The sequence below is a fragment of the Hordeum vulgare genome, chromosome 6H, assembly GCF_904849725.1.
Source record: "Hordeum vulgare subsp. vulgare chromosome 6H, MorexV3_pseudomolecules_assembly, whole genome shotgun sequence".
NCBI classification, from domain to species: Eukaryota; Viridiplantae; Streptophyta; class Magnoliopsida; order Poales; family Poaceae; genus Hordeum; species Hordeum vulgare.
In genome coordinates this window covers 36,807,397-36,832,964 of record NC_058523.1, presented here as the reverse complement: position 1 = coordinate 36,832,964, position 25,568 = coordinate 36,807,397, and the positions used below count along the sequence as shown (strand labels likewise).

Below are 25,568 nucleotides of genomic sequence, written 5' to 3'. Positions count from 1 at the left end.
TTCCATGTGAAAACATGGGTTCCTTGTTATATCACCATATTAAATGCTATTTCATTTAATGCACCTATATACTTGGTAAAAGGTGGAAGGCTCGGCCTTTCTAGCCTGGTGTTTTGTTCCACCTTTGCCCCCTTAGTTTCGGCTACCGGTGTTATGTTCCATATTTGATCGCTCCTAACACGATCGGGGTTGTTATGGGGACCCCCTTGATAATTTGTTTTAGATTAAAGCTGGTATGGCAAGGCCCAACTTTGGTACTACATTTGCCTAATCACCTAATAAAATTGCATACGGACTTTCCGGACCCCGAGGATAATTTAATCAACCCCCGGGCCAGTGCTCCTCATGAGTGTTGGCCCAAAACAGAGCAGTTTACTAACGCTACCCGGGGAAACTCAGCGTCTGGCGTGGTAACCATCTCTCATCCGTTGTGTCCTGAGAATGAGATACGCGGCTCCTATCAGGATTGTCGACACATCGGGCGGCCTTGCTAGATTAGTTTTACCTTTGACGGAATATCTTGTGCATCGGGATTCCGGTGATGCTTTGGGTAATCTCAGAGTTGAGGTTTTCCACTAGGGAATCCGATGAGGTCGCGAGCTTCGTGATTGAGGATTTCTATGCGGATTGTGGTAATTTGTGGTGGACTAGTTGGAGCACCCCTACAGGGTTAAATGTTTTCGGAAAGCCGTGCCCGCAGTTATGTGGCAACGTGGAAACTTTGTTTAACACTGGTTCTAGATAACTTGAAGTTAACTTAATTAAAATATGCCAACTGTGTGCGTAACCGTGAATGTCTCTTTCGTGAGTTCCTTCTCCGATCGAGGACACGGTGGGTTTATGTCTGACGTAGATAGCTGTTCAGGATCATTCATTTGATCAACAGTAGTTCACGTCCGTTATGCGTAGTTCTTCCCTCTCTTATTTCTTGTACTCATAAGTTTAGCTACCAAATATGTGCTTAGCCGCTGCTGCAACCTCACCACTTAACCATGTCTCACCCATTAAGCTTTGCTAGTCTTGGTACCTTTGTAAATGAGATTGCTGAGTCCCCTGTGGCTCACAGATTACTACAACACTAGTTGCAGGTAGAGGTAAAGGTTACTTGACGCGAGCGCGTTGATTGTTCATTTGGAGTTGCTTCTTCTTCTTCTTCATCGAACTAGATTGGGTTCCAGGCCGGCAGCCTGGGATAGCAAGGATGGACGTCGTTCTTCTTTTCTCGTTTGTTTTCATCCGTAGTCGGACCCTGCTCTTCTTCATGATGATTATGTAATGTACTGATGTGACTCTGATGTAGCTTGTGGCGAGTCTAAGCCAATTGTATTATATATCTCTCCTTTTCAGTACATGTACTTGTAACGATATCCATTCTTGCGACACGACGAGATGCGCTTCTATCCCTGACGAGGCCCCCGTGCCAAATTGAGGATAGGGTCGCATCTTGGGCGTGACAGTGAACCTGCTAGGCTTCTTCAGAGTGTATGGGAATACAAAAGATACACCGGAGGCACGGGAGGAACATCAACGTGTGCATGAAAAAGCCGCCATGCATCCAAAGCAGTATGAAGGTCCTGCCAGCTACGCTCTTACCAAAGAAGAGAAGGAAATCTTATTTTAATGCCTGCTCAGTATGAAGGTCATGTCTGGCTTCTCGTCGAATATAAAGGGAATAATAAATATGTCAGAGAAAAAGTTCCAGAACCTAAATTCTCATGACTGCCACGTCATTATGACACAACTGCTTCCGGTTGCATTGAGGGGGCTTCTACCGAAAAACGTTCGATTAGCCATTGTGAAGCTATGTGCATTCCTCAATGCAATCTCTCAGAAGGTGATCGATCCAGAAATGCTGCCTAGGTTAAGGAGTGATTTGGTGCAATGTGTTGTTACTTTCGAGTTGGTGTTCCCACCATCCTTCTTCAATATCATGACACACGTCCTAGTTCATCTACTCGACGAGATTGTCTTTCTGGGCCCTGTATTTCTACACAATATGTTCCCCTTTGGGAGGTTCATGGGAGTCTTAAAGAAACATGTTCGTAACCGCGCTAGGCCAGAGGGAAGCATCTCCATGGGCCATCAAACAAAGGATGTCATTGGGTTTTGTGTTGACTTCATTCCTGACCTTAAGAAGATTGGTCTCCCTCAATCGCAGTATGAGGGGAGACTGAGTGGAAAAGGCACACTAGGAGCGGACTCAATAATATGTAGGGACGGGCATTCTTGGTCTCAAGCACACTACACAGTTCTACAAAATTCTACCTTGGTGACCCCGTATGTCGATGAACATAAGAATATTCTGTGCTCCAAACACCCGGAGCAATGTGACGACTGGATTACATATGAACACATCAGGAATTTTGGCAGTTGGTTGCAAAAACGTCTCATGGGTGACAACATTGTTTCTAATGAGCTGTACTCGTTGGCCAGGAGACCATCTTCAACTGTATTGACTTACCAAGGGTACGAGATAAATGGGAATACATTTTACATGATTTCCCAAGATCAAAAGAGAACCAACCAAAACAGCGGTGTCCTCTTTGATGCAGCAACCTAGAGGGGAAATGACACATATTATGGTTACATAGTGGACATATGGGAACTTGACTATGGACATGATTTCAAGGTCCCTTTGTTTCAGTGCAAATGGGTCAATCTGTCAGGAGGCGGGGTACAGATAGACCCACAGTACGGAATGACAACAGTGGATCTCAACAATTTTGGGTACATAGATGAACCATTCGTCCTAGCCAATGATGTGGCACAGGTTTTCTATGTGAAGGGCATGTCTACCAAACCGAGAAAAAGAAAATATAAGGAAACGAATACATCATACGATGAGTCAAAGCGCCACAAAGTTCTTTCAGGAAAAAAAGACATCGTGGGATTGGAGGTCAAGACAGACATGTCTGAAGATTATGAAAAGTTTCATGAAATTCCTGCCTTCAAAGTCAAGGTTGGCCCAAGCACCCTGTTAAACGATGAAGATAACCATGGTTATGGCGCAATAAGCAAAGAACACAAGCGAAGAAAAAGTGAAGAAATGAAATGCCTTTTGTAATAGATGAGTTTTCGTATGAAACCATGATACTTCGAAAGAGATTGTCCGTTTTGTACACGAACTGCATCCAGTTTTCACCGTAACCCTCTCAACTTTTTAGCACATGCTATGTGGGTGAAATGATGATACCATGCCACCTTTCAACCTTTTCAGAGTTCATTTGTAGTGCTTTTCAATTTCATGGTCATTTAGCTCAAAAAAATCAGTAAATGAATGAAAAATACCAAATGAAGTCGGAAATTATTGAAAATTGATGATACGGCTTTGAATGGTGTATTTTGAACACATAAAAAGTCTGGAGTTCAAATAAGTTCAAAAAATGAAATCCCTTTGTAATAGATGAGTTTCCGTATGAAACCCTGATACTTCGAAAGAGATTGTCCGTTTTGTACACGAAGTGCATCCAATTTTGCCGTAACCCTCTCAATTTTTTTGCACATGCTATGTGGGTGAAATGATGACACCATGCCAACTTTCAACTTTTTCAGAGTTCATTTATAGTGCTTTTCAATTTAAGGGTCATTTAGCTTAAAGAATGAACTAATAGCAAAAAGAATGAACTAGAAAACTTCTATGAAACTCTAAAACTAAAAAGAATGAACTAAAAATAATCAATTAAAATATTCTGTTATGATCAACTAAAACAAAACTATAATATTCTTTAATAGAAAAAAGAATCAACTAAAAAGCTTTTATAAAACTCTAATAAAAAAAGAATCGACTAAAAAGCTTTTATAAACCTCTAGTATTTTTGATATTAAAATTATATAAAATTTATGCAACTAAAATTATCAAAGTATAAACCTCTAGTATTTTTGACACTAAAATTATATAAAATTTATGCAACTAAAAAATAGATTCTAATTTAAAGACAAAATAGTTGAATTTTCTCTATAAATTCGCATCTATTTTCACTTTTAGGCCCACAAGCCTGCTTTAGAGAGGAGCACAATGTTGCAGCTCCGGCGGGGCTTATAAACAGGTGCGGGTGCCCTTCGCTTGGCGAGGTGAGACTAAACATCCAACCGCACCGCGGCTATGGCAGGCAGAGGACTTTCGTCCCGGTTGGTGGCACCAACCGGGACCAATGCCACCCTTTCATCCCGGTTGGAGCCACCAACCGGTACTAAAAATCTCTTCTTCCCGCCCTTTGGGCTGCTGAAAATTGACCTTTAGTCCCGGTTGGTGGCTCTAACCGGGACAAAAGGGTGGCATTGGTCCCAGTTTCAGCCACCAACCGGGACCAAAGGTGTTCGCATATATGGCGGGACTTGTCAAAATTTCCCCCAATCTCTCCTTGTCGTCGTCGTCGCCCCCGAGCCCGTCCTAAGCGCTGCCCCCGAGCCCATCACCGTTGCCCCAAGCCCGTCATCGTCACCGCCCCGAGCCCGTCGATGCCGGCCGGCGCCTCCTCCCCGAGCCTGTCGTCGCCGTCGCCATCGCCCCCGAGCCCGCCGTCACCGTCGCCGCCGAGCCTGTCATCGCCATTGCCTCGAGCCCATCGCCATCATCCCAAGGCCATCGTCATTGCCCCAAGCCCATCGTCATTGCCCCGAGGCCGTTGTTGTCGCCCCCGAGCCCGTCGTCGTCGCCCCCGAGCCCGTCGTTGTCATTGCCCTGAGCCCATCGTCGTTGCCCCGAGGCCATCATCGTCAACGCCCCGAGCCCGTCGCCGCTGGCCCACGCCTCCTTGATGACGAAATGATGTATATACTTCTCGCACCTCGTTGGTTACCCCAAGTGGAAGGTTGAGATATAGTCAGTAGAAATTTTTCCCTCACACGGGAACTGTAAGGTTTATCGAACCAGAAGGACTCCTAGGACCAACAAGTAGGTGTCTTCCACCCTGACGCAAGTAGAAGACGTGGACCTGCACACAGAACAAATAGCTTTGCTCCCAATGAGTACAGAGAGGTTGTCAATCTCTCCAGCCTTGTAGTTTGCAAAGGATCAAAACACAAGCGGGAAGGTAATAGTGATTGCAACGGAAAAGTAAATTAAAGCGGTAAATGATGGAGGTGTAAACAATGATGGTGATATGGACCAGAGTCACATGATGTTCACTAGTGATGTCTCTTTCCCAAAAGACGATAAACAACTATGCTTGGGTAAACAAATCACAGTTGGGCAATTGACTGAATTATGAAGGCACCGCAATGCTAATTATGCTACTTGATAGTTTAGAGGTTCAATAGTAATGGGCAGTACGCCAAGACAAGTAGACCGTTTATTCATCAACATCTACTTACTAATCATCCACCTTGAGATATCTATCCAGAACATCTCGTCGGTATTAAGTTGCGAGCCCCATCCAAAGTGTAAACTCAAAGCAACGGACAACTGCATTAACGAACTATGTGTAAGGTAAACAATCGTTGCAACCGTGGTCACAAGCACCGTTGTTTTCTCCCTGGTGGCAATAGCACATCCCCTAGTCTCATGTTTCTGTCACTCAAGCTAGACATCGAGGGGCATGAACCCACAATCCTGCATAACGCTCCCTCTTGGAGTTACAATCTACTACTCGGCCAAAGCAATAAATAGCAACGGAGAACATGCATGAATCACTAAGGAACATAATATAAAATGATAATCAAATATATAACTCATAACAATCTGAACATAATCTCATAATCCATCGGATCCCAACAAACCGAGCACAACAATAGCAAGAGAATTACATAGATGCCTTGATCATGTAGGGCAACTCACAAGGACTAACCGTTTAAGCATAAGATTGGATAGAAGACATCACATAGCTACTGGTCATGGACCCATGGTCCAAGGAGGACTACTCACGGCACGTCCGGGAAGCGTCCATGGCGGTGGAGAAGCTCCCGGAGGTCAATCCTCCCTCCGGCAGGGTGCCGGGAAGAGGTCTCCTGACGCTCCCGATCTCGGAAGCGTTGCGGTGGTGGAACGACGGAGAAATTCACGATTCTGGAAGTTGTGGACGGGTTTCCTCTCGGGACTCTAAATATAGGCCAAAGGAGGGCATCGGAGGAGGTGGGGCCCATCCAGGCGGCCTCCTGGCGCGGCTTAGGGCCTGGTCGTGCCAGCAGGTCGCCTGGGCAGCCCCTGGCCCCCTCTGGCCCATCTTCGGTGATTCGGAAGCTTCTGTTTCGTTGATTTTTTATATATATTTCCAGGAATTTTTCGGGGTTCGGAAAATTGGGTAAAAGCCCCTACAAAATAGACATCAACAGATAGAAACTGGCACTAGGTGCACTGAGTTAGTAGGTTAGTCCAAATATGTGTAAAATAATATAAAAGTGTAGCAAAACATATAGAAATGTCACCCAAAAGATCATGGAACAAGTAGAAATTATAGATACGTTTGGGACGTATCACTCCTCCCCGAGCCCGTCGTCGTCGTCGCCCGCGCCACCCCGAGCCCGTCATCGTCGCCCGTCGCCGCCCGGAGCCCGCGCCACCCCTCGCCCGTCGTCACCCTTGCCGCCCCTCGCCCGTCGTCGCCGTGTTTGTACATTTTCTTTGTACATTTTCAAATATACAGTATGCATTTTTGTACATTTTCAAATATTCACTATGCATTTTGTAAAATTCACCGTGTACTAAAAATGTTCGAGTTTGTCTTGTAAAACAAATAGGACTCATGTCTACTCCATGATTGGTACCAAAATATGACTCCTATAGCTAAGATGACATTTAGTACAACATCTTTGGTATGGGTCTTGGAAAAACATTGAACATTGTTGGATCATGTTCTATTGCTAACCGATTTTTGTGATACCCCTCCAAGTAGTGACGAGACACGGTTCAAATTTGAGTCCCTGACTTGGTAGCGATGAAATTGTAGAATTCGTGACTTGCGAAGATTCCTTCATGGATGAACTAAACACCCGCCTCCAAGTAGTGATGATACACGATAGGTCGCTGCACGACTGCAACCTGAGCTCGCCGCCTCGGCGTTGTCTGTTTACCCCATCCATGAGTTGTCCCTCTGGTGGTGAGCTTGCCCCAGACACCTCCCTCTGTCCAACCTCGACTCCGGTCTTCAACACCCATCTCGCCTTCCCGCCATTACCTCGTCCTCCCGTCGTGAGCTTGCCGCCCGTCGTCATTCTCTGCTCCTGCCATTAGCCACTGCCGAATCAGGCACCACCTCAGTCGCGCCATCTTCCGCATGCACAAAGACAAAACCTCCATCTGGCCACACTCGCTCATCCATGTATGTATGCGTTGATGATCCATGGATGTATGCATTGATATATGAGCAATGTTGTTCATAGAAAGTTTTTTGTTCATAGAAGAAAGTTTTTCGTTTATAAAAGAAAGTTTTTGGTATAGAATCCGTTGTTTGACATTCATGAGAGAGGCAGTCCGGACATCGTACATTCATGTTTGTATATTAATTGCCATGTTGTAATATTTGCAGAAACTATGGATCCAAGAGACTTGGAACAAGAACAGTTGTTGGGGGATATAATCCGCGTCGGAGGTGATGTCTTTTTGTATTTCAACGACACCGATGGTCTTGAAGGAGAGGATGATGGCTCCGGTGATCGAACAATGGAGAAGGAAGGACATGATCATGATGGCTCCGGTGACCGAATGTCAGAGGAAGAAGGAGACCATGATGATGGCTCCGTTGACCGAACGGAGGAGGGAGATGTTGCAAAGTCCAGATCGAGCCAAACTTTGGTAACGAGACGTGGCCCGAAGAGAAGGTTGAACAAGGATGAAAATTTCACGATCACAACACGCGCGGGTGATGGCCTATCGATTATACCCAAGTGGACCAAGGATGCATTTTCTACTCAGTGCGGAGCTATTGTTAGGGACAACATCCCGATCAGCATCAAGCAATGGAATAAGCCTAAGGCGACGACGTCCCTAAAGGTGATTATGTCACCGATAGGCAGAAAGATGATCTTTGGACCGCGCTGAAGGCAAATTTCACCCTACCGCCAGAGGAGGATCCGAATAAGCCAGTTATAGAGCCACTGGTCAAGGCATGTGCTCTTAAGAAGATGGCATATCTATTCAGGAGGTGGAAGAAAGAGTTGAAATCAAAGATTGTTAACAAAGGAAAGACTCCAGAATTCATCGACCGATTTGAGAAGATGAGAGATCACTGGACCGCATTTGTGGCCTACAAGACATCGTACAAGAGTAAGAAAATGTCAGAGACCCATCTCAGCGGCACGAAGCTACCCCAAAAGCTACCCCGCCATCTCAGTGGAGAAGCAGCTTGGCTTCCACGGAGCTCGTTCAGCCTGACTTCACGGCTCGTAGCTACCCCGTGGATACTATGACGAAGGCTCAACATTGTGAGCTTATGATGAAATACCGGAACCTCGCTTTCAAGGCGGCTATCGGCTCTGTTGCACCTCCTCAACCCAACGGAAATTTTCACCACCTTCCGATTACACATGGCTTTGCTGTTGTGCTGGTGGATGAAGTAATGCAGGGATTTGAGGAGCTCGAGCTTGACCACCCTACAGGTGAAGGGGATAATAAGCTCGTTCATGCTCTCAGGAGTACATGTCTATGCCAGAAGGAGTACATCAAGCTTCCAAACTGGACGCCTCCTCCTCCTCCGGCGAGTCAGGGCACTCCGCCTCCTCCTCCTCCTCCGGCAAGTCAGGGCACTCCGCCTCCTCCTCCTCCTCCGGCGAGTGATCAGGGCACTCCGCCTCCTCCGGCGAGTGATCAAGCCACTCCGGCTCCTCCGACGCATGAGGGCACTCCGCCTCCTTCTTCGGCTCCTCCTCCGGCATGTCGGAGCAGTTCGCCTCCTCCTCCGCAACGGCGGAAGACAGACGTCGCCACTCCGGCTCCTCCTACAAGTAAGAAAATTACACAAGTAAGAAAGAAAATTACGCGTGAGGGCACTCCGCCTCCTTCTCTCAAGCGGAAGAGAGACGCCTCTGCTCCGGTGGCTAGCAGTGATGCAAGTTTAGCAGAACGAAGAAGTGGGAAAACAATTCCCTAGCTCGGCCAACAGGAGAAGCAATCGTGCCCCCCGCTCAAGGTGTCTAGCGATATCGTCGTGGCTAATCATACTGGGATGGTGCCCGGTACCAAACTTGATGATTACTTGGGGGATGATGTAATTTTTGAAACGACTGAGGTAACAAAAAAACAATATAAATACGTGCATGGGAAGCCTCTCGTCAAACCTGGTCATCCTCCTCTAACAACGATGATGCACAAATTGCATGAGTGGTACATGAAAACCTACGGGGAGTCTGGGAAAGACACTATGTATATGACAGTGAAACCTGATCACAAATTCGTTGAAGCTCAAGTGATGCCAGTGATGCCTATTGAATTTGTGGAGTTATTTCACACTAGTGGGGACAGGGCCTATAGTCCCGGCCCGTAAGGGGCTTTAGTCCCGGTTCATCAACCGGGGCCAAAGAGGCGGGACTAAAGGCCTAACCTTTAGTCCCGGCCCTGTTTCAAGCCGGGACCAAAGGTGCTCCACGTGGGCGCCTCGGAGCGTCCTTAGGGGCAGGCCCTTTAGTCCCGGGTCTTAACACGGACCGGGACTAAAGGATTCGTCTGTTTATTTTGTTTGTTTGACCCAAAAAGGTACCTTTTTTATTTATTTTTCAAATTTTATTTTTGAATATTCTTTGATTTGTTGTTATGTTTTATTTCAATTTTTAAATCTTTGATTTATTTGCCAATTTAATCTCTAATCACCCATCCTAACTGCTCTAGCGTAGATTACTCATTTCAAATCGTCTAACTTCTCGGCCGGTCACCCATCCTTTCACTGCAGCACGCTTAACTTCCTGGTTCTATCCCCCCTAGTTGCCAAGTCTGCACTTGTTGTTCTTGTGACAATAGTAAGCTATCAATCCTAAACAACCTAGGGTTTGATGTCATGTCACATGATTTAATTTTTTGAATTCAAACAATTATTAAAATAAACAAAATAAGTAATAATAATAGTGAATTTCAATGAAAACAGCCTAAAGATTTGAAATAATTTTTTTTTTTCTTATTTTTGTGGAAAAAACTTCTTTTTGCCATAACTTTTTTTACATTTGGAATTTTGAGCATCTGAGAAAACTTCACCGGGCAAGCCCTGGTGAAATCGATTCCCAATTTTCTCTAGTTTTATTTTATATATTAAACTTTTTTTTGACGTCGTATGCAAAAGTTATGGCCGTTTTACATTTTTCCCTTTTTTGAAAAAACGGTCAAAATTCATATCTCAAAATTTGTATACCAACTAGGCACTAAAACCTAACTACATCTCAAAGGATTTCATTTTTTGAAGATTTTAGCTTTTTTTTATTTTCTACAAAACTAAAAAAGACGGTCCAGGGAGGGTAGAGTTTGAAAATTTCAGAATCCCCCTTTAGCCAAGAGTCCAATCATACCCGTCAACTACATTTGCTAGCACCGTCCCCGCCAGAATCACAACTAAGGTTAACCAAGCCAGAGTTAACCATTTCTAACTGTATTTGCTATGTTGAGCTAAATGACCCTGAAATTGAAAAGAACTATAATGAACTCTGGAAATGTTGAAACTTGGCATGGTATCATCATTTCATCCACATAGCTTGTGCTAAAAAGTTGAGAGGGTTACGACAAAAACTGGATGCACTTCGTGTACAAACTCGACCATCTCCTTCAAAGTATCACGGTTTCGGACGAAAACCCATCTGCTAGAAAGATATTTTATTTTTTTACTTATTTCAACTTCATACATATTATGCATTTTCTGCATTCAATATAAACCATTCAAAACCACATCCTAAATTTCGACCCTTTATAACTTCATTTGCTATTTTTCATACATTTAATGATTTTTTAACCTAAATGACCTTGAAATTGAAAAGCCCGACAAATGAACTCTGAAAAGGTTGAAACTTGGCATCGTATCATCATTTCTCCCACATAGCATGTGCTAAAAAGTTGAGAGGGTTACGTCAAAAACTGGATGCACTTCTTGTACAAAATGAACAATCTCTTTCGAAGTATCAGGGTTTCGAACGAAAACTCATCTATTGCAAAGGGATTTCATTTTTTTGAACTTATTTGAACTCCATACTTTTTTTGTGTTTAAAATACACCATTTAAAGCCACATCATAAATTTTCAATATTTTCTGACTTCATTTGGTATTTTTCATGCATTTACTTACTTTTTTGAGCTAATTGACCTTGAAATTGAAAAGCACTACAAATGAACTCTGAAAAGGTTGAAAGTTGGCATGGTATCATAGTTTCATCCACATGGCATGTGCTAAAAAGTTGAGAGAGTTACGATAAAAATTGGATGCACTTCGTGTACAAACTGGATCATCCTTCGAAGTATCAAGGTTTCAGACAAAAACCCATCTGCTACAAAGGCATTTTATTAAAATGATTTTAATTCCAGACTTTTTATGCATTCAATATGCACCATACTATAACATGTTAAAATCTACAGAAAGTACTAACTAAAAATAATAAAAAACAACAATTAAATAACTAAAACAACTATATAAGCAAAACAATATTGCTTTAATTAAAATCCAAATTTAAATTATTCTAAAAATAACCAAATAAATCTTACTGTGATAACAATCTAACAGATGACTAGGAGAAAAAAGAATTAAATTAAAAACTATTTGTAAACTCAAGTTATTCACAATTTGGGTTTGAAGCAACTTTGAACAAATTCAAATTTAAACAATTCAAATTTTAAAACTAATTGCACAAACAGAAACTAGACACAATTTTGAATCTAATGCAAAAAGAATCACTAAAAAATATATCCTAAAAGATATAAGCAATTTAAAACAGAAACTACAAACAGAAATAAAATTTAAAAACAGGAAAAAATAAAAATACAAAACCCCTTTAGTCCTGGTTCGTGTCTCGAACCGGGACTAAAGGTCTATCCTTTAGTCCCGGTTCAAGACACGAACCAGGACTAAAGCCTCCAAACCCTTTAGTCCCGGTTCGAGACACGAACCGGGACTAAAGGTCCCTTTTGAACCGGGACTAATGACCGACCGGCGCCCTTGTCGTTCGAACCGGGACTAATGCTAACATTAGTCCCGGTTCGTAATGGAACCGGGACTAATGTGTAAATTGAGCTGGGACGGAAGCCCCTTTTTCTACTAGTGTCAGTTATACAATCAACTGGCCCTCGACAAACAACCTATGACTTCCAACTGTTTATAAGTATTACTTCTATAGTTAAGTCTCTAGCTCAGCTCGTTTATTGCATGTATATATAATTATCCTACTATATATATTATGCAGATTGAAGATCGCTGAATTAAAAAAAGTAGGAATCTTCGACGTTGGGTTCATTAGCCCAGATGCCATAAATGAATGGACGTATGAAACTCAATCAAAGAGACCGAGGAGAACTTGCTAAATTTGTTCCTTATACATCAAAACAAAAGTGAAATACTCTTTCCTTACAACTTCAAGTGAGTGTTGATGTCTTTTCTGTATACTCCGTTTCGCTTACTCGAGGTTAAGTAATGTAATTGATGAGTTATATATGCGTGCGCAGTTTTTACCTTATTCTGCTATCCATTAAGCATGACGAGGCATTAATAACTGTCTTAGACTCGAGACGTAAAGATCCCGAGGGTTATACGGACATGACTGCAATGCTCAAGAAGTAAGTTCAGTCAATACCGGGACCATATCGACATTGCAACTTTCGTTAATTTCCTGATATCAAGTAATCATTTTCTTTGTGTGGCAGGGTTTGAAAGAAGTTCACCAAAAAGGTTCGCGGTCTAAACAAAGAGTTGCGATTTACGCACACCAAAATAAGTAGTACTAGGATGCTCTGCACCGCTATCGGATCAAGGATGGAGTGAACTAAAACCTTTGTTGTTACAACTACCCCTCCCTGTTCCATTAATCAACTGACAAGCTCTATTATCAGTTTCTTATCTCTGTAAATTGTAATGCATACATACATATAGAGAGGAGTATGTGGCACGCAAGTTGTTGTTGCTCAAACAATGTATATATACCTGCATCTTATATAGGTATATGGATGTAGGTTTGTGTGCTCGTTTTCAGGTTCCCATTTCTGATCCATAAGCCTCTATATTAGGCATATGGGCCGCATAGTTCAGTACCTCTGTAACTTCTTATAAGATGTTTTTTAGTGTCCATGACAGTGTCAAAAAACAAATCATATTACAATTTTGCAACGGTTGCATTAGTGGCACCATGTGAAATAATGAATAGTATATCAGCTCATCTACAAAACAACTTGCTCTAATTAATCAATATTTACCGTTATCAATATCCATTTCACTAGCGAACAGACAGATGTATATATACTGTTTCTTCGATCATTTTTTATTTGTTCTACTTTCAGTTGACCTGATCTGATTCATTTACATGAAAACCATATATCCCGGCATAAAGTAAAATAAAGCATGCACATTACGTGTTAGAGTTAAGATTTCGACCTTGGCTTGATTTACGTGTTGTTTTTTTACAGCTGCTGTTCTTCTATCACCTTATGTTTTGTATATAAAACGGTTTGTTGTAAAGGATTGAAACGGAAGAAGACGGCCAGTCTGTTAGACTAGAAAAAAAAAGTAGATTGACAGCTTTGGCAAACCAAATTAACGAACCGAATGTGTGGCATTCAATTTGGTATTACTGCTATGTGGTTTATATGGGACTAACAATTTTACTGAACCAGGTGAAACCAGGCAATGAGCCAAAGCCAATTTAAATATTATTTTACATTTTAATCTCATTGTTTGAGCTGCTTCCAGCGTTCATATCACTAGCGAACAGACAGATGTATATATACAGTTTCTTTGATCATTTTTTTTTAAAACACGGTTCTTTAGGGTCTAATTTATTAAAAAAGATCAAAGAGAATTATTCGATTAATTAACGAAAACCCGGGCCAAAACGTTACAACATGCCCACAAAGAAGGCACACGGCCGACCTGGCACCCACAAGACTCACACACACCACCGAAGAAAGGACACTATGGAGGTTGCCTGCAATGTCATCGTCATCACCTCTCCCAGAGAAAGCGACTCCGACTTCTTCGCAGACGACCCATATAGGGTTATAAAAAACCAGCCGATCATATTGTATTACATGGTATAAGCCCGGTCCAGTTGAGAATATGTAGAAGAATATGTAGAATCATCTAACACCCTCCAACCCATGTATTTTTGGTGCCATGCACTTTGTAACGCTATCGACGATTGCAATAAAGTTCAGGCAGGCGTAAGCCCCCTGTTGAGCTCATATCAATTTGACACTGTCATCTCACTATTAGAGTATTCCCTTTTAAGACATCAAAGGGGGTGGCGCAGTTAGCTAGAGCGTAGGTCTCATGTCACCTATAAATGACCTTGTGATGATGAAATGCTTTGTGACAACTTGGGTCGTCACTTATACATCTAAATCATCAGGTGAAACTGAGCAAACCTGAACCTATTGTTTCTCGGACACAATTTTTTCTCCAGAGATGAGCTAGCTTGACTATCGAAGAAGCTTTTCCTGTTGCAGAGATGATCATACACATGGAAACTCTCATGCTCTGCATCCGGATCAGGGATGGAGTGAACTAAAAAAGTTTGCTGTTATTAGAACTACCCCTCCCTGATCTATTCCATGGATCTACTAAGGAGTATGTGGTAAATTGTAATTGTAATGCATACTTCCTCCGTTCCTAAATATAAGTCTTTTTAGAGATTGCACTACGGACTACACACAAATGTATACATACATACTTTAGAGTGTGGATTCACTCATTTTGCTTCGTATGTATTCTTTAATGAAATTTAAAATTATATATATATATATATATATAGGAACGGAGGAAGTACATACATATGGAGAGGAGTATGTGGTACCCAAGTTGTTGGTCAAACAATGTATATGTACGAGCATCTTATATAGGATAGATATATGCTTGTGGTGCTCGTTTTTTAGGGTCCCGTTTCTGATTCATAAGCCTCTGTATTAGGCACACTAGTACAATTTTGCAACGGTTCACTTGCATTAGTGGCTGGCACCATGTGAAATAATGACCTACAGAAAGTTGCCCTAATGAATGGATTAGCAACCGATATCAATACCCATTTCACCGACCATTTGACCTTTTTCTTTGTCTTTCACAAGGGGGGTTTAAGGGGCTACAGACAAGTTACAGAGAGTTCAGAGATTTTCAATCAGTCGTGTGGTTTTCCATTGAGGAGTCTGTCGGCGAACATTGTCTGATTTAGTTACATGAAAGTATATATACCGGTGTAAAGTGCAAACGCGTGTGCACACTCCTTTTTCTTCTTCTTTTCTTGTTGGAGATGCATTCGCCTGCCTTAAGAGTTAAGATTTCTCCCAAAGAACTCGACTTGATTTATGCGTCAGTACATGGTTGCTGTTCTTATATCACCTTATTTTTGAATATAAGCAGCTGGCAGTCAAGGATCGTTGAGGAAGAAGACGGCTAGTCTATTAGAAAAAAGTGTTTAGTCTGGGAAGTTTTATTCATGGTAGAGAGCTACATCCACTATCTTTAAGTTACTTTTTTGCAGGTCAAAGATTGGTAAGTCAAGGAACCGAATTGTGAACATTGACATCTCATTGTTTGTTCTTTAGCTTCAGCTTGTAATGCTCATATCGCCATATTACAATCATTGAACCAAATTATCTCTAAATCTCGCCCGGGACTTTACTATGTACTCCAGTTTCCTGTGGGGATCGTTGGGCTGCACGGTGTCCCTGTTTATATGGACGGAGTGCAGGTGAAGTAGAGAAGCGGTCGATCCGTCGAGGAGCTTCTGCTGCCACACACATGCCATTGATTGATTCTCGAAGAAGCATTTCTTTTTGCAGAGACGAGTTTCATTTATTCTCGAAGAATCTTCTAATTTGAAACTGATATGCTCTGTTCTACTGCTGTATCAAAGATGTCTGTTACAACAAAGATTGTTCCATGAAACCGTGTTGAGCAGTCTCGCTAGCTTGGTTGTGTACATACACACACACACACACATAACCGTGCCAGCATCCAATGCTTGAATTGCAGGAGTTGATTGAGATTTAGGTTTTTTTAACAAAGGAGAGGCGCACAAGGCGCCATATTCATTTCAAACCAAGCTCAAGTACGTAAGTTACATCATAGATTACAACACCTGGTCAATCAAGCACTAATATAGGTTGCAAGAAGGGCAGCTCGATTGCCTATGAGCCTGATTGAAAGACTAAAGACAGGTTCCACAATGCTGGTCAGAACCTGATGAGCAGAATACACTGAAAAAATCTCTGGATATGCAGAAGATCTCTGAAGGAAAACTGCTTGGTGTAGCTGAAGAAATTTGCAGGAAGGATGTTGCCTGCTCAGCCATCTATTTTGAGAAGCAGAGATGCTTCTTTGAGCCGCTGCTTTGTCCAATTTTATTCTGTTCTGCAACAAGGCAACAAATGCTAATGCCTCAATGTGATCAGCAGATCGATACCACAGGCACGTTGCTAACAGAGTCGAGCACAGGTTTCACAAATGGACAATACACTAGAAAGTTAAAAACAAACATAGCTTGTTCAAAACAAACATACATGTCTGTTCAAAACAATAAATAGGAGCACCCGATCCAGTTTTATTCAGCACCGCAATCCATTACCCAGAATAACTTGTCACCGAATCCATTACATCCAGTTTTTTTTTGAAAAGGAGGAACACAGCCCCCGGCTACGCACCACCCAGCTGCAGCTCCCTCTTCTTTGATCCAAGGCCTTCCTCGTCATCACGTGGCATCGCTGTTCCAAGAAAAACAGACCAAAAATAAGGATGGTGACAATTAACGGTTACAAGATCAAAACAAGTGAAAAGACAACTGGTTGTACAGCGAGGTCAAATGACTATCGTGCGGCAAGCAAAAGTCAAAATGATAAGAACTCTTCAAACAATGGAACATCAACCAGGTACCGTATATGTTATTAGATTGGATTATTATACCCTTGTCATGTAAGAGGAAGAGCTTCGAAGTGATATATCCAAATCAGAAGAGATGCATAAACACAAGCATGCCAGTTATAAAATTTACGATTCATAGTTGGCATCCGTGTGAGTAATAGCATGCTTCAAGCAAAAAACATAATTCCTCTACAACAACGTTCTGAAAATGAGCAGTATTAACAATCTAAGACATGATATATTGACGATCACAGTGCAGAAGCAAACCCCCATTCCTCTAATCTCTCTTATTCCTAATTCCTCCATTTTCCTTCCCAGCATGCCGACGAAGCACCCGGCATTCCTCATATTATAAATGTCTCATCTACGCTTATAATGCTATCACACAAAAACAAGGTATAATAAAATCACCGAAAGGCCAAAAGACAAACCTTGCAGGATCATCCTTGAGCGCAGGGAATGTGGGAGGCCAGATCGTCATACATGGCTGGATAGGACCAAACCACTGATCCTCACTTGTCAGCTCATACACTTTACACAACTTCCTGCACTTGATACCCACATAGACTAGGCATCGACCCATCTGCAAGAAAACAAACTCAGCATTGCCCCCCACCTGATTTATCCACACGCAACCTCTGACATCAGACATCCCCAATTTAGCATACATCTCATGCAAGCAGATGGTATCCACCAGCAACCAGTTGTCCCTTGTGCGTAGCCAGATGCAAAGCTGAGGCTCCTTCAAATGAATGAGATACACACCAGAATCATCATCTGCCCGTGACAACATGGTTCCATGGTCACCAATAACAAGCCCTTGTGGGAGCTGAAATGTGGAGAAACTTAAGGCTGTGAAATCCAAGACAAGAATTTCACTCAGGGTGGCCGCCATATAGATTTTATTGTCAACAATCAGAGGATTGAGTTTCAGTGGCAGACAAGGGAGCTGTGTCGTTGCTGAGGCATGCACGCACCAGACACCATCTTGCAACATATAGACGTGCATTGTAGATTTTGTTCCATCTGATTCCATGTCCAAATAGACATAGGAAAAGCCGTCGCCTTCTTCTTTGAAGAGGAGTCTACTAAAAGTGTGGAAATAGCCATCCTGGCATTCATGGATTGGGAATGGTGGGACACTGACCATGCCTCTCTCAGGGCAGAGCAGGTTGAGCACTATATGTATTGATTCAGGTTCTTCCTCATGGTTCTTGAACTTGTTGGTGAAAACGATGTCATTCCAGTCATCCAAGATGAGTTTATATTTGTCCAGGCTGGAGCTTGCACGCCTGATGACAGCATCAAACTCTGCTGGTTGTGGTAGCATCGGCACAAAGCGTGAGAGGTCAATCCTGGTGTTGACATAGAAACCGAGTAGGCAGGGCGGGTGGAGCTTGCTGAAGCGGCAGAGGAAGGCGGGGTCGGAGGCATGACAGAACCACTGCTTGCAGACGAGAGCAGCACATACGAGGGTGGTGGGGCAGCCGATTAGGAGGAGGATCTCCATGAGGAGGTCATCGTCGCCGAGCACCTTGGACACGGGGTCGAATGGCCTTGCAGATTGCTGCAGCGTCTCTTCATCCACACACGGTGAGTTGGGAAAAAGATTGACCCTGAAACAGTAGCAGCCACGCACAAACAAATGTAATCAATAGAAATGCATGAAACTAATGGACTACTTTCTTCAATCAGTGTGGTTGCAAAAATATCCAACACACAAAACACAAAAGTGCCCTGTAACTTGCCTCCTAGGAGGATTGTACCAAACTCTTTCTCTCCAATGAAATGAAACACAAGTCTTTTGTGTTTCCTCAAAAAAAAATATACGAGTACATGATATATCCATCCATCAAGCCAGCATAACATACACAAAGTATTGGAAAGATAAATTGGATGTTACCGGTGGGGAATCTCAGATGGATCCATCAACTATCTACCTCCCCCTGTCGCAGCACCCTCTTTCCTCCCTCCACTGTTGAAGTAAGGAAAAAATAGGGTTTATGGGGGGAAATCAAGCTAGGGTTTTCCACAAGGAAAGAAACTAACTTAAACGAATTTTTACTAGGGGATGGAGAAGGAGAGGAAGGGAATGGCGTTTCCTGACCTCAAATCTTTGGTTGCTACCGGGGATGGGGAGGTCTGCGGTCGCTGGCGGACGGCGGCGCCGTTCTTCCTTTCTTTCTGACCACCGCTGCGCTGGTGATTGGAAACTGAAGTGGAGATCTGAGCTTTTTTCCTATTTTAGGAAATTCGACCGAGGACCAATACGAGTGTGAACCCTAGTAACCATGTAAGGTTGGCCCATCCAAGAACGGCCGTCTGTGTCAGTTAAAAAAGCCCATATCTACAGCCTTTGCTATTTGCTGAGGCCTCAAATCACAATTCATCTTATATTTAGTAACTAGAGTAAAAACTTAAAAAGCGCACTCCACGGCGCCAACTAACAATGTGATTGATCCGTACTATATCAGACATTTTGTTTGCTCTTTGCGTGTGTAGCTATCAACGGCTTCGCGTAGTAATGTACTAAGACATGCTAGCAAGACGGGAGTTTTGAAGTTTTTGTAAGTGATTATATATAATCTAAGATAATAATAGCTGTAAAACAGGGTGGTTCTTTTGAAATGTGAAACCATGAAACACACCCTATCACCTTCCACCATGCTAACAAACATGTGAAACCACCGTGATAAGAAGCTTTAACTAACAGAGCATGAATTCTCTCTTCAAACTAGATGAACAATATATCCGCCATACAAGGGTTATCGGTGCATAAAAAATATCTTGGCCATTTTGCAACCTCGAGAAGCAGAGTAAACCACTACCAAGTAATACATGCACAACTCTTTTGTTTTCCTGAATATATAGTGGACAACACTAAGCATAAATGTGGCATATTGGAATATTAGCACTTTTGGTAATATTGCAACGAAATAATTGGATTCAGACTCAGACGTAAGTAAAAACTATTTCTTTGGCAACAACTTTCTGATTGAAAACCAAATTTTATATGCTAACTAAGACTAACTGTGGTTTCCTCCTTATCATCATAACTGACATATAGTCCCTCCGTTCCTACATATAAGTTTTTTTAGAGATTTAATTAAAGACTACATATGGATGTATGTAGACATACTTTAGAGCGTAGAATCATTCATTGTGCTCCGTATGTAGTCCGTAGTGAAATCTCTTAAAAGACTTATATTTAGGAACGGAGGGAGTAATTGGTACTACTTGTCAAATCCCAGACGCTATCAATGAGCAATAATGCTAGTTTGAACCTTGCACTTTCCAAATTTGGTGAAAAATTGCACTCCATCTTGCAATTCTTTGTAGCCTGTCAAACATTCTAAGCTGAACTACTGTAAATGTCGCAATAAGATTAACCTATATATTTTGAAACTGCATAACTGCACACATTAAGAACCTGTCAGTGTTAATGTACTCATGCCAAGTTTAGTTAATCTTAGAGATCATTTACTAATTTATTTGGACTGGAGAGAGAAGGTAAGTGACCTGTAATTTATTTGGACTGTGTCCGGCCGGCAGCTCCTCTTCCTGCATCTCTGTTTTCTCTGTTCCTGCGTGCCGACAGCTCCAAATTGGCTCAGGCCGATTTCGCCGCACCAAGTGAGCCTGGGCTAAATTTCGTCTTCCACTGATTTACTCACAGTCCCTAGCTGCTATTTGACAGCATTGTGGCACGAATCAGTAGTGGAGCCAACCGGATCTGAAGTTCCCGTGACCGCCATCCTCCATTACCGATCAGGTCCTCATCACTAACCTCCTCTCCAGATTCCAGCCAAGTTGTGGCCGGCTGGGACCGAAGACGGCATGGGCATGGGCATGGGAGAAGGGAGAGGAACACGCTAGGGTTCGTCTTCGTCTTTTTTCTTCTTTTGATTGACGAGGGTTGGGTTCGTCTTCGTTTGGTTTCTGCAGGCCATAAAAGCATCTCTCGTACCCGTATAATACCCCGACCCATAAAATAACCGTTAAAATAAAGATGGGGACGGAAAATATTGGCAGACCAGATCCGCAAACGCGTTTGATCCATAAACTTTTTTGAGAGGCAAGACAAAATCCCCTCCTTGACCCGCGAAAACACAGGTTTCCGCCTCGCCTATATGGTGCCCTGTATCGGAGGGAAGCGGTTGGCCGGACGGACATTTCAGCCCGCGCCCTTTCCCCCACCCCCTTCCGCCACCGCACCGCCATCGATTCCCCCAGTCCGTCGCCGGCTCTAGGGCGCCGCTTTCAGCCGAATCTCCGGGGCGAATCGCGCCACTGGTGCGTCGTTGCCCTCTTTCGGCGAGCCGCTACACCGGCTCCCCTGGATCCGCCAATCTACGACGCCGGGAGAGCCACCGCCAAAGATGAACTTGAGCCTGTGCGAGAAGTTTTTGCTCGAGGATTCATCCTCTTCGGATGACTTGGATGTTGAGAGGATGCTTCTCACATTTCGCCAGCACAGCTTGGTGATGGCCCTTGCCGTGAAGGAGCACGAAGACGAGAACCGAAAGAGGCGGCGTGGATCGACTATCGGCCGTCTTTGCATTCCTCGAAATCGCAATCTTGGCAACGAGATGCTGATGCGAGACTACTTCGTCGTCAATCCAACATACCCGCCGCACCTCTTCCGGAGAAGGTACCGTATGCGCAAATCCCTCTTTGTTAAAATTGTTGAAGCTTGCGAGGCGAATTGTCGATATTTTACTCAAACTAGGAATGCCACGAGCTTGAAGGGATTTAGTGCATATCAGAAAATCTTGGCAGCTATGAGGGTAATTTCATACGGCGTTCCGGCTGACTATACCGATGAGTACCCTTGCATTGGGGAAGATAGTAAAATTGAGTCAATGCGTAGGTTTGCCAAAGTGATTGTTTGTGTCTTTGGTCCTAAATATTTTTGGACACCGAACGAGGAAGACACAAAAAGCTGATGGTATTTAACGAAAGAAGAGGTTGGCCTGGCATGCTAGGAAGCATAGACTGTATGCATTGGACTCGAAAAAATTGCCCCAAAGCATGGCAGGAAATGTATTGTGGCAAGTCTGGTGATGCAACAATTGTGCTAGAGGCCATAGCTGCACACATGATTTATGGATTTGGCGCTGCTTTTTTGGTATGACGGGTACTCTAAATGATATCAATGTGTTGCAACGGCCTCATTTGCTTGCTAGACTTGCTAATGGTGATGCTCCAGCTTGCAACTACACTATCAATGGCATGGATACACATGCCACGAAAATCCAAGTCTGCTCCACGCTCATCTGCTCCCGCTGACAAAAAGACAAATATTACAAAATTCAAAAAAATCAATTTTTTTGTGTGGTAGATATTTTGATGTGCTTTGAATTTCAACTTATTTGGACATCTGAGCAGCTCTCGGCAAAAAAGACAAATCGGGTCACAACAGCTCGTGAACAGTAAACCGTTTTTACACACCCCGGATTTGTTCTTTTTGCTCAGAGCTTCTTAGATGTTCAAATAAGTTAAAATTTGGCGCGTTCCTCACGCATCAAATTTTCTACAACAAAAAAACTGATTTTTTTTATTTTTTGTAGTATTATTTTTTATTTGTTTGTGAGCGTGGGTGCAGATGAGCCCGAGAACAAAAACGCCGCTCTCCACATGCTATACTTTTTTGGCTTTGTAGCTTATTGCATGATAGATTCAGTTGAACCACAAGTAAGGGGCATGGGGAAGAAGACATACGCTAAAAACATCAATCGGCGATAACATGCCGTAATAGAGAAAACAAAGAAAGAAAACACAACAAATTAAGCAAAGAACACCAATGGTGACATCAAATGACATCAATCAGTCAAGACCAAACCACTACACCGTTGATGCAATCAAAAGACTCCACACATTCAAGTCTGAACAACGCCGCGACACCACATGTGTTGCGAGACACATTTGAAGGGCCGCGCGAGGCTAAGACGATGACACGACATCTATGTTCCGCCGACTTAGTCAAAGGGCAACGCCTAGCAGACCAAACCACACCGTTGCATTATCAACACAATCGAAAGGTACCGGGCAACCGAAGTTGCACAACGTCAGAAAACCACCTGCATCGGGGGTACATTTGAAAGGTTACGTGAGGCCTAGACGATGCCACAACACAAGTGTGCCATTGGCATAGCCGCAGGGGCTGCGTAGCAGAGACTCAACTAGGAGCACTCGAGCACGACACACCACCATCGACCCTAGACCGGCCGCACCACCACCATCGACCACCAACCTCAAACAAGTCAAACACCACCCAATCCTCAAGCATGCAACATGGAGCATCGTCTTCAAAGACAGGCACCACCAATGTCGTGGTATTTCTAGGACAGATGCCATAGGGTGGCTTAACTCATGGATTGGGGCCAATGGACGCCCGCGGCATCGGGGAACGTGTTTAGGCGCAAGACACATGATGCCGGTGTACCGAGGTTCGGGGCCCTCCGATGAGGTAATACTCCTAATCCTGCCTGTGTGACTATATGAGATCGCAGTACAATAGTGCTCCTGGAGCTGTATCTAAGGAAGGAGATGGGCTCTAGCCTGCCATCTCGATACCTCTCTAGTGAATTGTGTGGATGGTGTGTGTGTGTGCGTGTTAATGCGAAGGGAGCCAGCCCCTCTCTCGGGGGGCTTGGGGAGGCTTTATAGTGTAGCCAAGTTGATACAGTGTTGAGGATAAGGTCGCCGGTGGGACCCAATTGCTAGACTCCGGCCGGCCTGGGGGGCCCACCGGCTATCGGGCCTTGTCGTCGGGCCCGCCGGCCCATGCCTCCAGCGGTTGACGCGCCGAGCTGTCAGGGCGCGTGCGAGGGGGTGATGATGGCTACAAGGTCGAGCTGCCTAGTCAGCATTGGGGGCGTATATATAGGACCCCTGTAGCCATGCTGACGACGCATCATCCCGCTACGGCTATAACTGATGTCAGTGCGCACTGTTGCCACGCCGAGGGGTCGGTATTTGTCTTGTCGTCGTACCACCGTACGACCCGATGGGACGGGGACGCCATCCGGCTGGCGATCGTCCAGCCGACTGGCCGAACCATGCCAGGTGGCCAAGATGTGTAGAAGGGAGGGCCGGCTATTGCTAGCCGGCCATGCGCATGACTGATATGTCTCCAACGTATCTATAATTTTGATAGTTTCATGTTATTTTCTTGTCAGACTTTGGATGTTTTGCATGCCTTTTATATATTTTTTGGGACTAACTTATTAACTCAGTGCCAAGTGCTAGTTCCTGTTTTTCCCATGTTTTTGACCCCTTTCAGAGGATATTTTGAAATGGATTCCAAACGGAATAAAATCCCCGAAAAGAATTTTTCCGTAACGGAAGAAGATCAGGAGACTTGAGAGCCAAGGCAGGGGGGCCCAAGGGGCCCCACAAGCCCTCACCCCGCGGCCAGGGGGAGGCCGCGGCTCACAGGCTTGTGGGACCCCTGGAGGCCCTCTGCCCTAGGGGTTGCGCCTATATATTCCCTAAAAATCCCAAAAAAATCAGGAGATCATCGAAAGTACTTTTCTGCCGCCACAAGCTTCTGTCTCCGCAAGATCCCATGTGGGGCACGTTCTGGTGCCCTGCCGGAGGGGGATTCGGACACGGAGGGCATCTTCATCAACACCATGGCCTCTCCGATGATGCGTGAGTAGTTCACCATAGACCTACGTGTCCATAGCTAGTAATTAGATGGCTTCTTCTCTCTCTTGGATCTTCAATACAAAGTTCTCCATGATCTTCATGGAGATCTATCCGATGTAATCTTCTTTTGCGGTGTGTTTGTCGAGATCCGATGAATTGTGGATTTATGATTAGATTATCTATGAATCTTATTTGAGTTTCTTCTGATCTCTCTTATGCATGATTTCATATCCTTGTAATTCTCTTCGAGTTGTGGGTTTTGTGTGGCCAACTAGATCTATGATTCTTCCAATGGGAGAAGTGCTTGGTTTTGGGTTCATACCGTGCAGTGACCTCAGCTAGTGACAGAAGGGGTAGCAAGGCACGCATCATGTTGTTGCCATCAAGGGTAAAAAGATGGGGGTTTCATCATTGGTTTGAGATTATCCCTCTACATCATGTCATCTTGCTTAAGGCGTTACTCTGTTCGTCATGAACTCAATACACTAGATGCATGCTGGATAGCGGTTGATGTGTGGAGTAATAGTAGTAGATGCAGAATGTATTGGTCTACTTGTCTCAGACGTGATGCCTGTATGTATGATCATTGCCTTAGATATCGTCATGACTTTGCGCGGTTCTATCAATTGCTCGACAGTAATTTGTTCACCCACTGTGATATTTGCTATTTTGAGAGAAGCCTCTAGTGAACGCTATGGCCCCCGGGTCTACTCCACACCATATTTTCAGCCTTACACTTTTTACTTCATTGCACTTTCCGCCTTCAGATCTCACTTTGCAAACAATCTTGAAGGGTTTGACAACCCCTTTGAAGCGTTGGGTGCAAGCTTGTTTGTGTTTGCGCATGTACTCTGGACTTGACGAGACCCTCCTTCTGGATCGATACCTTGGTTGTCAAACTGAGGGAAATACTTACTCCTCCTGTGCTGCATCACCCTTTCCTCTTCAAGGGAAAAAC

The 25,568-nt window shown here is 43.7% G+C and overlaps 1 protein-coding gene across 2 annotated transcripts; it reads right to left on the bottom strand.

Moving 5' to 3' along the window:
• Window positions 1-16,535: 16,535 nt before the first annotated feature.
• LOC123404416 lies at window positions 16,536-20,894 on the bottom strand. Of its 2 annotated transcripts, XM_045098341.1 has the most exons (5): window positions 20,477-20,894; window positions 19,065-19,239; window positions 18,861-18,932; window positions 17,389-18,573; window positions 16,536-16,800 (listed from the first exon to the last, which is right to left on the bottom strand). In XM_045098341.1, the coding sequence occupies exons 3-5, from the start codon at window positions 18,884-18,886 to the stop codon at window positions 16,788-16,790; spliced, it is 1,224 nt and encodes a 407-aa protein (XP_044954276.1). In that variant the 5' UTR covers window positions 18,887-18,932; window positions 19,065-19,239; window positions 20,477-20,894; the 3' UTR covers window positions 16,536-16,787. The 2 variants fall into 2 exon arrangements, with proteins under 2 accessions (XP_044954276.1, XP_044954275.1); XM_045098340.1 differs by lacking the exon at window positions 20,477-20,894 and having other exon boundaries at window positions 19,065-20,116.
• Window positions 20,895-25,568: the final 4,674 nt, after the last annotated feature.

What these genes read in the sequence shown, in the direction of transcription:
- LOC123404416 (XM_045098341.1), bottom strand. Translation starts at nt 18,886, where the DNA reads ATGGATCCATCTGAGATTCCCCACCG. An exon ending in CCATCTGAGATTCCCCACCG is followed by an intron (nt 18,574 to 18,860) that starts GTAACATCCAAT and finishes CTACTGTTTCAG; the next exon opens with GGTCAATCTTTTTCCCAACT.